Below are 11902 nucleotides of genomic sequence, written 5' to 3' on the forward strand. Positions count from 1 at the left end.
CGTGGTTATCTGTCCTGCCTTGTGGAAGAGCCATGGGAAGTCACCAGCCACACGGAAGGACAAGGGGGTTCCCAGGGGTACGTGGTTTCTTGGGTTTTGCTTTTGAGTAAGAAAGTCTTGTCTCAACATGAGTACAACTGTGAACGGTCAATTTAGCTAACTTTAGAAAGCAGGGAGTAGCACTTTTGTGCTGTGCCTCACATGGCTGCCAGGGCAGGGTGAGAAACAGCAAGAGAATTCCTTCCTGTCACTTCTCCAGGGGAGCCGTGCTGCACTTGTCAAGGTGAGGCTTTTTTTGGCTCTGTATGATTGAAAATGTGAGGGGTTAATTTTCTCACCACAGAAATTAGGGAGCAGAACATTTGTGCTGTGCCTCACATGGCTGCAAGGACAGAGTGAGAAGCAGCAAGAGAATTCCTTTCTGGCATCTTCTCCAGGGGAACTGTGCTGCACTTACCAATAGTGAGGGTTTTTTCTGCTCTGCATGATTGCAAATGTGAGAGGTCAGTTTTGTCACCACAGAAAGCAGGGAGCAGAACCCTTGCGCTGTGCCTCACATGGCTGCCCAGGCACGGTGAGAAGCAGCAAGAGAATTCCTTCCTGGCACCTTCTCCAGGGGAATTTCCCAGTTCCCGAGAGACTCCTGGAACCAGCTGCAAGGGGGCTCCCAGCCGAAGGGAATTGGGGTGGGAATTGGTGATGTCTCCTTTCCTTTAGGCATGTTAACACTTTGGAATAACAATTGGATGCTTCGCTTCTGTTGCTCTTTTATCATATTGCTCACAGTAACTGCTACTGGTTCCTTTTATCATATTGCATGCTATTTTCTTTTATTGTAATACAAGAAACTGCGTTTGATATATTCCATCATTTGATAGATTTGATAGATTTGATTATATTTGATGTAGAGTTCAGCTTTGCTGTGTATCCAGTCAGTCAGCAAAACATAATTTGGCGTAGTCGGCATCGTGTGAAGTAAAACTCTCTCTATTTAAGAAGAAAAAATGTTCCTCGACTTGCTATTGGCAGGTGGGAACCATTGCCTTACGGTGTTTGGGCCAGAGTGGTCTGGTGGTGCTGGGCAGTTGGGCCGTGCCAGGGACAGAGGGACGGGGGCAGGGGAGGGGGCGGGGGGAAGGGGTTTAGGGACGGACGGGTGGGAATGGATGAAGGTGTTTAGGGATGGAGCGGGGTGTGTGGGGGTGGGGCAAGGATGTGTGTTTGTGGGAGTGGGTGTGGGGGGGGTGGGGGTTGGGGGGAGGTGGGTGTGTGTGTATTGATAAACCGGGGGTGGGGGCGTGGGGGGGGTTGAGGGTGTGTGTGTTATTTAGAGAACAGATTGGGGGGCCTGGGGGAAGGGTTTTAGGGACGGACGGGGGGTTAATGGAGGCCTTTAGGGAAGGACCGGGGGGTTGGGGGAAGGATTTTAGGGACGGGCCGAGGGTGGGGGAGGGCTGGACCAGGGTCTGGGGGAAAAGGTTTTAGGGACAGGGCGGGGAGGTGGAGGTGGGGGATGATTTCAGGAACAGCCAGGGTGGAGGAGGGGGTCAAGGGAAGTCTTTCAGGGTTGTTTGGGGGGAAGGATTTTAGGGACGGATGTGGTGTCTGGGCGGACGTTTGATGCCACCGTATAGATTCCACTGTATTTACGTTTATGTCCAGGGATTCTGTTAAGGGAAGGCTGCTGGCTCGGCAAAGGGACAAGATGTCTGAGCTCCCCAGTTACCACACTGATTTGGTGTGTTTAGCTCTACGTTAAACACACCTGCGCACAAAGGTTAGGCCAAGCTGACTCTCTAAAGCTGTTAGAAGTGACAAATTAAGGGACCTCTCATCCAGGGAGTCAGCCTTGGGAAGGATGGGGAACAAAGAATGGATGGGGAAAAGATCTCCGTTCTCTTCAGTGATGCAGAAAGAGCCTCTGGATGAGGACGTTGTGGCCACAGGAGGAGACAAGCCGATAGAGTGCTGCGATCCGCAGAATGTTGGTTGGAAGTCGGGCAGAGGTAATTGTTGTGGGGGGAGATCGCGACCTCTGACTCAGATAGCCCCCCGAGAGAGGGCAAGGCCCCGCTTGGGGAGCATGGGGAGCTAGTAAAAAACCTCAGCAGTGCTGTCTGAGGGTGTGTGCTCATTTGTATTAAAGCAAGAAACTTGTAACCCATCCCGTGCCTGACTGAAAATGCATGTGTAATGCGCTATGAGTGTGCAAGTGCTCTGCTGTCCATAGTGCGTGCCCTCGAGTAACTGGGTGAGCACGCTCAGAGGAAACATTCCCCCGTGCTCCCAGCACTGCCATAAAGAATGCCTGCCTTCTGAAACTTGCAAGCAAGGCTTAGAGGGTTTCTCTCCATGACCGACTTTATGGCATCATTCCCACCATACTGCAGAAAGCAAATCTTTTATTGTTTGGTGGTGAAAGCAGCTTGGGCAGTGTCACTGATGTGCAGCACTTTTTTAACCTCAGGTCTAAAGTGCCACCGGTCCCACCGTGGGGTACATCCTTCCTCAGGCTTTCACCAAACGGAAAGGATGCATCAAACCCACCCCACAAACACGTCCTGCACTTTTTTTATCTTTCCTGGAACGTGGGGACATGACCCTGCTGGGCCATCAGTGCCACCTGCCTGGGAGCCAAGATGGTGCCTTTGCATTCCAGGCTAGGAACTTACCTTCTTTTTTTCCTTTTCAGTGACTTTAGAGCCATCCTTAGGGAGGCTGGTTAAGCTGGTTTACTGCACAGCTGGTCGCCAGTGGAGGGAAATGGTAAGCTCCGCTGTTGCCTTTGGTGTTTACTTGTTACTGTGTCGCTCATTTGAGTGATCTTCTCATGCCCCGGCAAGCAGAAGCTATCACTCCACTTTAGGCCTTGGTCTAATAGTCATGCAAAGCAATATTGAAAGTCATTCTGAGGTCTGGAACAGGCCCCAATATGCATTTTATAAAAGTGCTTCTTGGCTGCTGTTTCTCTTTGTATGGGGTTTTTTCCCATTTCCCCAGACTGCTGAAGCTCTGAAAGGCGCCGATGAGCTGCTCTCCCTCAGTTTGCTCCTTTGCCTTTGGGGACTGCGGTTCATGTTTTCTTCATGGCTTTGCAGAGGAGAAAATCCATGAGTACACCACCTTGGTTTTTTCACCTAAGCTAATTTCAGAAACTGCCTCCTTTAACTTAAACATGAAACTCTTCTTCACCTCTTTGTGCACTTGTAGAAAAGCAGGGTGGGGTGGGGGGTGGGGGTGTCTTCAGGAAGTGCCTGCAAAAGAGCCTTTGGGAGATCCTGTCCCTTGACTCACATGTGGGGTAGTGAAGAGTCTGAGAAAGTCATGGGTGTTTTGGTGTTCACCTAAGCAGGTTTTCGTTTTGGTTTTTTTCTTTTTTCTTTTTTATCTTATGTAGCTTATGTCACCAGGTAGTGACAGCCTGGGGATGACAGGAGGGGACAGCAGGCAGTGGCAGTGTGGAGTGTGACCAGAGGGGACAGTAGGCAGGGACAGGCCTGGGGTTACCGGAGGGGACAGCAGGCAGTGACAGCCTGGGTGGTGACAGGAGGGGACAGCAGGCCATGACAGCCTGGGAGGTGACAGGAGGGGACAGCAGGCCGTGAAAACCTGGGGATGACAGGAGGGGACAGCAGATTGGGACAGCATGGGGGTGACAGGAGGGGACAGCAGGCCATGACAGCCTGCGTGGTGACAGGAGGGGACAGCAGGCCGTGACAGCCTGGGGGGTGACAGGAGGGGACAGCAAGCCGTGACAGCCTGGGGGGTGACAGGGCACGGGGCGGTGATGTGCCCAGGGCTGTTGGGAGAGCCCCCACAGGCGCAAGGGCTGACAGGTGACGCAGGATGGTGAAGGCCCCAGGGGGTGACAGCAGGGACACCGGAGCCCTGGGGGGTGACAGGGCACGGGGCGGTGACAGGCTGGGGGACAGCAGGGACACCGGCGGCCCAGGCGGGGCTGATGAAGGCCCCTCCCCCAGGGGCGCTGAGTGGCCCCCTGAGCCCCTCTGTCACAATGCGGAGCCGCCTGGGTTGCCATAGCGAGCAGCTTGGCCTGGCAGCGCTGGTGCGAGGAGGGAGCGGAGGCCGAGCCAGGGCCTGTCCCCATCGTCCTCCCACCGGGGCTGCGAGGAGGAGCCGGCGGGCTCAGCCCGCGCTGCTGGCCCCAGCCCCTCGGTGGGCCCTGACCTGCTGTGGGGGCCGCGAGGCCAGCTGCTGCGTGAGGTGCCATCGCGGAGCGGGCACCGCCTGGCCCCGGCCATGTCGTGTGTCCACTACAAGTTCTCCTCCAGGCTGAACTCCGATGTGGTCACCTTTCACGGCCCCCACATCTCCCTGCGCGACCTCAGGCGCCAGATCATGGGCCGCGAGAGGCTGAAGGCGACCCACTGCGACCTGCAGGTCACCAACGCCCAGACCATGGAAGGTGCGTGGGGGCGGCGGGCGCGGGGACCGGGGACCGGCCGGCTGGCGATGGCGCAGGCGGCCAGTGAGGCGGTTGGGCCACGGCCGGCAGCGGTGACTTGTGCTGGGACCTCAGAGCTGCTCTTCCGTGGTTGTGCGCTGGCAGCTGCCGTCAGGGCTGTGTGCGCAGCCAGGCACAGCAGCGTACGGGGCCCGTGTGCGACACCGCGCGTGGAAGAGGTTTGGTTTCTGGGAACCCTTCTAGCTAAAACGATAAGGGAATGTGGGACAATGCCTTGTCATCACAGACCTGCCAGATTTCTTTGAAAGCCGGCAGAGAAGGCTGAACGTGATAGAAAAGGAGTGGGTGGCTAATTTAAAGGGAAAAAAAAGTGGGTTTGGTGACTGAAATTTGTCTTCAGCTACTTTTACTCCACCGCATTGGAAAAGCGGTGCTTGGCTGCTGCAGAAACTGCTCAGTAGCAACGTTTTGGATCAAGAGTGTATCTGTGAGTGAGAATCTATGCAGACCCTGGAAAGCCATCTTGTAGACGAGTGTTCTGTCTAAAGTATACTTGGCATTTCTTGCTAATACAGCTTCTTTGCTGCACCATGCTACACATTCATTCAGATGCTATTGAGCATCATTTCTTCATTTCTTTCAAACGGTGCATTTTTGTCGTGGTACTGCGTGTTAAACGGTGTCAGGGCAGTACTGAAGTTTTATGGCAGATCAGTTATGGTGAATATACCTAGAAATGTTCTTAGAGAAACCCTAAGTTCTTTTGAATCTGAGAAATGGTGCTTGATTCTCAGAGACGGTAATGGTTTTGTATTACTGAGTGTGCTGTTTCAGTTTGGTAATCTACCGTCTGGCAAAGCTTGCATGTGATTAAAGACTTTGGAATATGACTTGTCAGAAATACAAAGACTTGGAAACCATCTCCATTCCTTAAACATTCAAATTTTATCGGTTGGGGTTTTTTTTCTTTTTTCCTGTGGTTCTGTGACATTCCCACAACAGTCTTGTCGTTACAATGTGTACTCATAGGATTTTTTCCTCTCCCTGTTTGATGTATTAAAACTTAAACAGAATAACATGCCTGCTGCGGTAACTGTAACTTTGGCCCCAGCCTTTCAAGTGGTTGGACCTAAACACGCTGTTTACCTACAGATAGGTAAAGCATGTTCAGGAGAGTATCTGTGAGCAGACTTAACAGCACGGTGTTAGGGGTCTTGGGGGTGTTACGGGATCGCGTGTCATATACAGCAGTAGAGACAGACATGCAGGTAGAGGCAGACGTACAGGTTGTGACACAGATGCTTACTGGAACTTTTGTAAGGGTGTTTTCCCCGTGAAAATGCAAAAATCCCCCAGCGGTTGTCAGAGCAAAGCTAAGGAATACATTTCGGTGTCATTTATGTGTATGCCAGATTTTGGGGTTTTATACATAACCGTGACTTTCCGTTTTTATTGAACAGCATCTACGTGTTTAAAGTCACCTTCAGAAGATGAAGGAAAGAACTAGGCCTGGATGTCCTGCCTAAAGGGGGTTCTTGGAGATCCTCCCTGTGGAGATATGGTAGTGGGTTTTATAACTTTGTGCAGGAGTCCTGACTAAATGGTGACGTGATCTTGGAAAGACCCTTCAGTGAACCTTGAGTGAAGATGGCCAACTTGTTCAGAGTTTTCCGAGCCGCGTGATCACGGAAATCTCGTAATAGAAGCAATGCTAATAGAAGCTAAAAGTAAACAGGATTTTACACATCACTGGGGGGAAAAAAAAGAGATGGTGGACTCTTTTTGAAGATGGTGGGAAGGCAAAATGGATGGTTGGGATGTGTTTTAAAAGGTGGGAGGCGGGGTGGGGGTGTCCTCTTCTGTGCTCGCTATTATAGAGACATGTTCTAGGGTTTTGTAAGCTAACAGGAGCAAAAGCAATGAAAGTTAGATCAGGAAAGAGCCTCATGTTTTAGCAGACTCTGCTTTAGTGACTTTAGAGACCATTTTGCTGTTGGCATTGAAACGATTCAAAACAAATGGAAAAGATTTTGCTGCTTGTGTTTGACTATCAGACCTGAAGATTTCTGGAAAGGTACCGTGAGTGTGTGGACATGATAAAAGCATGACGCTGTGTGTAAAATGTTGCTTTTCTATCCGTAAAGGGTTCCCTGAAGTGCTATGTCATGACATATTAATATCACTCTTACGAACTGACTGATGCTTTCTCTGTATTGATGTTGTTTTCAGAATACACAGATGACAATGCCCTGATTCCAAGGCACTCATCGGTAACTGTTAGGAGAGTCCCTGTTAGAGGAGTTAAAGCTACCGGCAAGACAGACCTTGGGTAAGTAGCCATAACGCGTTGTGTTCTGTGGGAGGGGTTTCAGTGTGTTCACCTTCTTTGTGCCTGTTGGGTTACGGAGGCATTCCGGTTGTCTCTTTCTTGTTAAAGCTGCTGTTAAATTGTGTTGTGACAGGGCAGATCTGAATGTATCTGTCCCAAAGCAGACTTAGATTTTTCAGCCCGCTGGGACATGGCATTCAAAGTCCAACAGTGGTAGCTGTTCAGACGTTTGAATTGGGTTTGTTCTTGGGGTTGGTTTTTCTGAGAGTCATGTTCTCCATCCTGTTTCCTCTATGCAGAGAGATTCCTTATTTCATGCTTTTGCGTGTATTGCTTTTAGAGTAAACGGAGAGACACATTGCAGTGTGAACTGGTAATTGCTTCCCATCTGCCAGCAGTCCGAGTCCCAGTGTTTGACTGCTTCCTTTGTTTGGGGGCAGGGGGGCAGGGTATTCTTACACCCCAGAGGGGTGGGGGTGGCGGGGCTGCATGCTGTCTCCAGAGGAAAGACTGAGAGTGGCCAGCTGGCAAACCGTGCGAACAAGAAGTTTCATTCTTAAGTGATTCCTGTTAGTTTCCTAAAGACAATGCCTGTGTCGGGCAAGAGAAAAAGAGCAACGTCCTAAAGCGTATTGCCTTTTGTGCCAGGACGGTGAAGGAGCAGTTGATCTTTTCCAAGCCTGAAGCTCAGAAAGCAGTTGAGCATGTTCCCAAATGTTAGTAGTTACCTTTCTAAGTTTGATTTCACCCTAAGCTGCTCTCTGTGCTCCAGGTATTACTGCTGTATTCCTCAGATTTATGGAGGACAGAGATCTGATTACAATTGCAGATATTCAAATGTAAGCCTGACTACAGCATTGTTGCTGTCATCGATGTATTCGTCCAGTCCAGTTCTGTATCAGCTGCGTCAGCATGGTTTGAATGGTCATGTTTTCCAGCCTTCTTCAAGACAGACCTCTCCTCCACCATTAGTAGATATTATTGACTTGTGGTTTTGCCGTGTCTTTCTAATGTTAGTTCTCAATAAATAAAGTATACTGGCGAGTTACAGCGTATCTCTAAGACTTATCTCTAAGACTTAACCTTGAGACATAACCATAAGTCTTAACCTAAAGACCTAACCTTAAGACTTAACCCTAAGACTCAACCCTAAGACCTAATGGGTAGAAGCTCCTGATCTGGCTCCGGTCAATCTGGGATCATCACTGGGAACCACGGAACTTGGCCAGCACAAGGTCTGTGAGGTAGCAGGTTAAATGAGGCAGAGGAGAAGCCCACCACTCTGATGAGCTGGGTTCTTGGCACCAAGGTACCTCTGTGACATTTTCACTGTGCTGCAGTGTAAAGACGGCCTGTGATTTTCAAAAACTGAAGATCAGTCTTTAAAATGCAATTCCTTGGACAATAATAACATTGTGTCAGGTAAATACATACACCCCTCACCAACGGAGTTTTGGTTTTTTTCTTTGTACCTTTGCTGCTTCTGCAGAAGCCAGTAGTGCAGAGGGCCGAGGGTACAGCTACACAGAGTGGCTTCTGTTCTGTGAGCTCTAACTAGACGTGCAATGGACAGCCATTAAGATTGGGAAAGCTCACAAAAAGCTTAAAAACAGATAAACCACAACATTTCTTTCTTTTTTATAGAACTCCTTAGACTACTCCTTTTTTTATAAAAATGAGAAATCAGGGGTTAGTCATGCTTTGTATGCTATCTAAAGGCTTTAATCAGCAGTGCCTCCCCTGTCCATGCAGAGGAGGTCATGTCCATCTTTTTTCAGATTTTCTGTAGCTGGAAGAAGTGTTTTTGCCAGCCACCACAGACAAGTTTTCCTAAAAGGCATAATCTGTCCATTTAAGTGTTCCTTCAGCCTGATAATGATTTAAAAACTGTGCCTGCTGGTCTGAACCTGGATTTCATGTTCTAGTTCCCTCCTAACCAAATAAATAGAATGTTCTTTGCTGTAGATGCCCCATTGCAACGGGGTCTTCAGGAAGGGATTCTGCATCCAGCCCATCATAAATAATCACGCAGAATTCCAGAGAATATTTTAAGACCAACACGCTCTGCACTGATATACGTCTTCACCACTGTCATCTACAGTGGTGAAGATGACAATGAGGAGTACAATGAAGAGGAAGAGAACTGTAAACAGTTTTTTTCTCTTTTTTTGCAAGGAAGAAGAATGAGGGGCTTTTCAACTCTTGCAATGCACCGCGTGAACGATTTCTTAGAAAGAGCATTACAATTCTAGGAAAGACTTGTCAACAAGTTTTTTGAAATAGTTTCCTAATCTTCAAAATATTGGAGCTGGTAGTCACCAGCTGTGGCTGACGCACCATTTTCTGACTCCTGTGAAGTGCCTAACTGTCTGTTTCCATAGTGGTATCATTCCCATACCTCCTTTTCCTTAAATAGAGTTTAAAATGGGGTCCACAAATCAGATGATGCGGTCCACAATTCAGATGGCCATCAAAGAGTCTTCAAAATTTCTCAAAATTCAGGTACTTCTTTTCTGGGAAACATACTCTTTGCGACTTTAACAGAACGTGTATGTGTATGTATGTGTAGGTATTTACAAAGAGGCATTTTGTAAAACATTAGTTAAAACGTTGACTGTCTCTCACTTAGAGGTGAGAGATTCCGGGGGAAGGAATGGATTGCACATTCCCAGCGAGTGAAAGCGAGAGAACACCCTGCTCCCGCGCGTTCCCTCCGTAAATGCCTGTGCTAGTTCTCGGGCAGCCCCAAGCTGCTTTTCACATCCCCCCTGCCCTTCAGGCTGGCTGGCAGGGCTGCCGGTTAGCGCTCCCTCACCGCCTTTCAGGCTGAGCACGCCTGTCAACAAGACAAACAGGAGGGCTTTGCTAACCTTAGTATCCTCAGCGGAGACGGGGAAGGAGCACTCGCGTCACCAGCTCTGCTGGCAGGCATCACAGGACAGCAGGTCTGCGCAGAGGTTTTGTGTCGAGCCCTCCCTGGGGACACGCTGATCCCAAAGGTTTCCTTTTGGGTGTCAAAGGGCGATTGTTTTGAAAAGGAGTGCTGAGGATGGTTTTGGAATCATTTAAGATCAACAAAGAGCAGCTTCTGAGTACGTGTTGGACCTGCAGTTCCACTGCACTTGGCAATAGCTGCTGTTAAGGACTCCTTTTCCTGGCCAGGAGCAGAGCTTGTGGGCAGACAAAAACCAACAGAAAATCCAGTACCAACAGAAAATTCTTAAATCCCTTGCTAAGGGATTATCAAAAGCTTGATTCCTTTTAGTGCTTCTGGGTCTGAAGCTGAATTTCAGCAAGCAAAAGCATCTGCCACAACTCTTAAGTTGTGTGTCCTTTTAATGCTGCAAAACATAACTAATGCTACTTGCATGCATCCCAGTTAAATGTACCGTGGCTAGCTTCTTCAACCAGTCTGGAGCTTAAAGGCCAGCTTCAAAATGCTGGTGGTGTGCTTTTTTCTACACATAGCTTCAGTCCGCTTGGAAGAAAACCGGATTGGTTAAACAAGTCTTTATGTAAGGTACAAAGAGAGCCTATTTGTAGCCTAACATGAGTGTCAAATAATCAGTACCTGTTAAACAGACTGACAACCTGGCTGAAGACAATGCTACCAAAGAGGATAAGGTACAGGCTATGATGGTACAGTCTTGCTGTGAATACAACCCAGTCAAGGAAGTGTCAGGTATGTTCCTTGAAGGTTATGGGAACATTGTAGAGATGTTTGTTTTAAGAAGAGAGATGCATGCATACCTTTTCCTTTTTTTTTTTTTCTTTTTCAAAAAACTTCTAGTTACATGAAAGACCCCTGGGATCCACCTCCACCATAGTACATTTGCTTTCGTTTTGGAAAACCTGGCCACCATAAGGTTAAGTCTTAGGTTGAAGTCTCATTGTTGAGACCTAGGCATAAGTCTTGGAGCTAAGTCTTAATGTTAGAGTCTTAGGGTTAAGTCCTAAGTTTAAGTCTCAGGGTTAATTCTTAAGTTTAAGCCTTACGGATTGAGTCCTAGGGTTAAGTCTTAAGTTTAAGTCTTAAGTTTAGGTCTAAGGGTTAAGCCTTAGGGTCGAGTCTTGGGGATAAGTCTCAGGGTTATGTCTTAGAGTTAAGTCTCAGTGTTAAGTCTTATGGATAAGACTTAGGGTTAATTTGTAGGGTTAAGTTTTAGTGTTAAGCCTTAGGGTTAGATCTTATTGTTAAGCCTTAAGGTTAATTCTTAGGGTTAAGTCTCAGGGTTAAGATTTAGGGTTAAGTCTTAAAGGTTAAATCTCACGGTTAAGTCTCAAGGTTAATTCTTAAGGTTAAATCTTATGGTTAAGTCTTAGGGTTAAGTATTAAGGTTAAAACTTAAGGTTAAATCTTAGGGTTAAGTTTAGGGTTAAGTCTTAGGGATAACTGTTAGGGTTAAGTCTTAGGGCTAAGTCTTAGGGTTAACTATTAGGGTTAAGACACAGGGTTAAGTCCCATGGTTATATCTTAGTGTTAAGTCTTAGGGTTAAATCTTACCTTTAAGTCTCAGGGTTAAGTCTTAAGGTTAAATCTTAATTTAAGTCTTAGTGTAAAGTCTCAGGGTTGAGTCTTAAGGTTAAGTCATAAGGTTAAATCTTAAGGTTAAGTCTTTGGTTTAAGTTTTACGGTTAAGTCATAGGGTTAAGTCTTATACTTTAAATCTCACGGTTAATTCTCAAGGTTAACTTATAAGGTTAAGTCTTAGGGTTAATTCTTGTAGTTAAGTCTGGGGATAAGTCTAAGGGTTAAGTCTCAAGGTTAAGTCAGGTTTAAGTCTCAGTGTTAAGTCTTAGGTTTAAGTTTTAGGGTTAAATATTAAGGTGAAGTCTTAAATGTAAGTGTTAGTGTTAAGTCTAAGGGTTAAGTCTTAAGGTTAAGTTTTAAATTTAACTCTTAAGGTTAAGTCTTAAGGTTAAATCTTAAGGTTAAGTCTTAGGGTTAAGTCTCAGGGTTAAGTCTTAAGGTTAAATCTTTAAGGTTAACTATTCAGGTTAATACGGTTAAATCTTAAGGTAAAATCTTAAGGACAAGTTTTAGGGTTAAATCTTAGGGTTAACTCTCAGAGTTAAGACTTAACATTAAGTCTTAAGTTTGAGCCTTATGAATAAGTCTTAGGGCTAAGTCTGAACGGTGAGCCTTA

General features: G+C 47.3%; 1 protein-coding gene across 1 annotated transcript; it reads left to right on the top strand.

Annotated features, from left to right (window-relative positions):
• The first annotated feature begins 4207 nt into the window (after positions 1 to 4207).
• On the top strand, positions 4208 to 6873 carry LOC129785667 (E3 ubiquitin-protein ligase RBBP6-like). The gene is made up of 3 exons (XM_055818969.1): positions 4208 to 4426; positions 6656 to 6755; positions 6864 to 6873. The coding sequence occupies exons 1-3, from the start codon at positions 4261 to 4263 to the stop codon at positions 6871 to 6873; spliced, it is 276 nt and encodes a 91-aa protein (XP_055674944.1). The 5' UTR covers positions 4208 to 4260.
• The last annotated feature ends 5029 nt before the right edge of the window (positions 6874 to 11902 follow it).

The sequence above is a fragment of the Falco peregrinus genome, chromosome 14, assembly GCF_023634155.1.
Source record: "Falco peregrinus isolate bFalPer1 chromosome 14, bFalPer1.pri, whole genome shotgun sequence".
NCBI classification, from domain to species: Eukaryota; Metazoa; Chordata; class Aves; order Falconiformes; family Falconidae; genus Falco; species Falco peregrinus.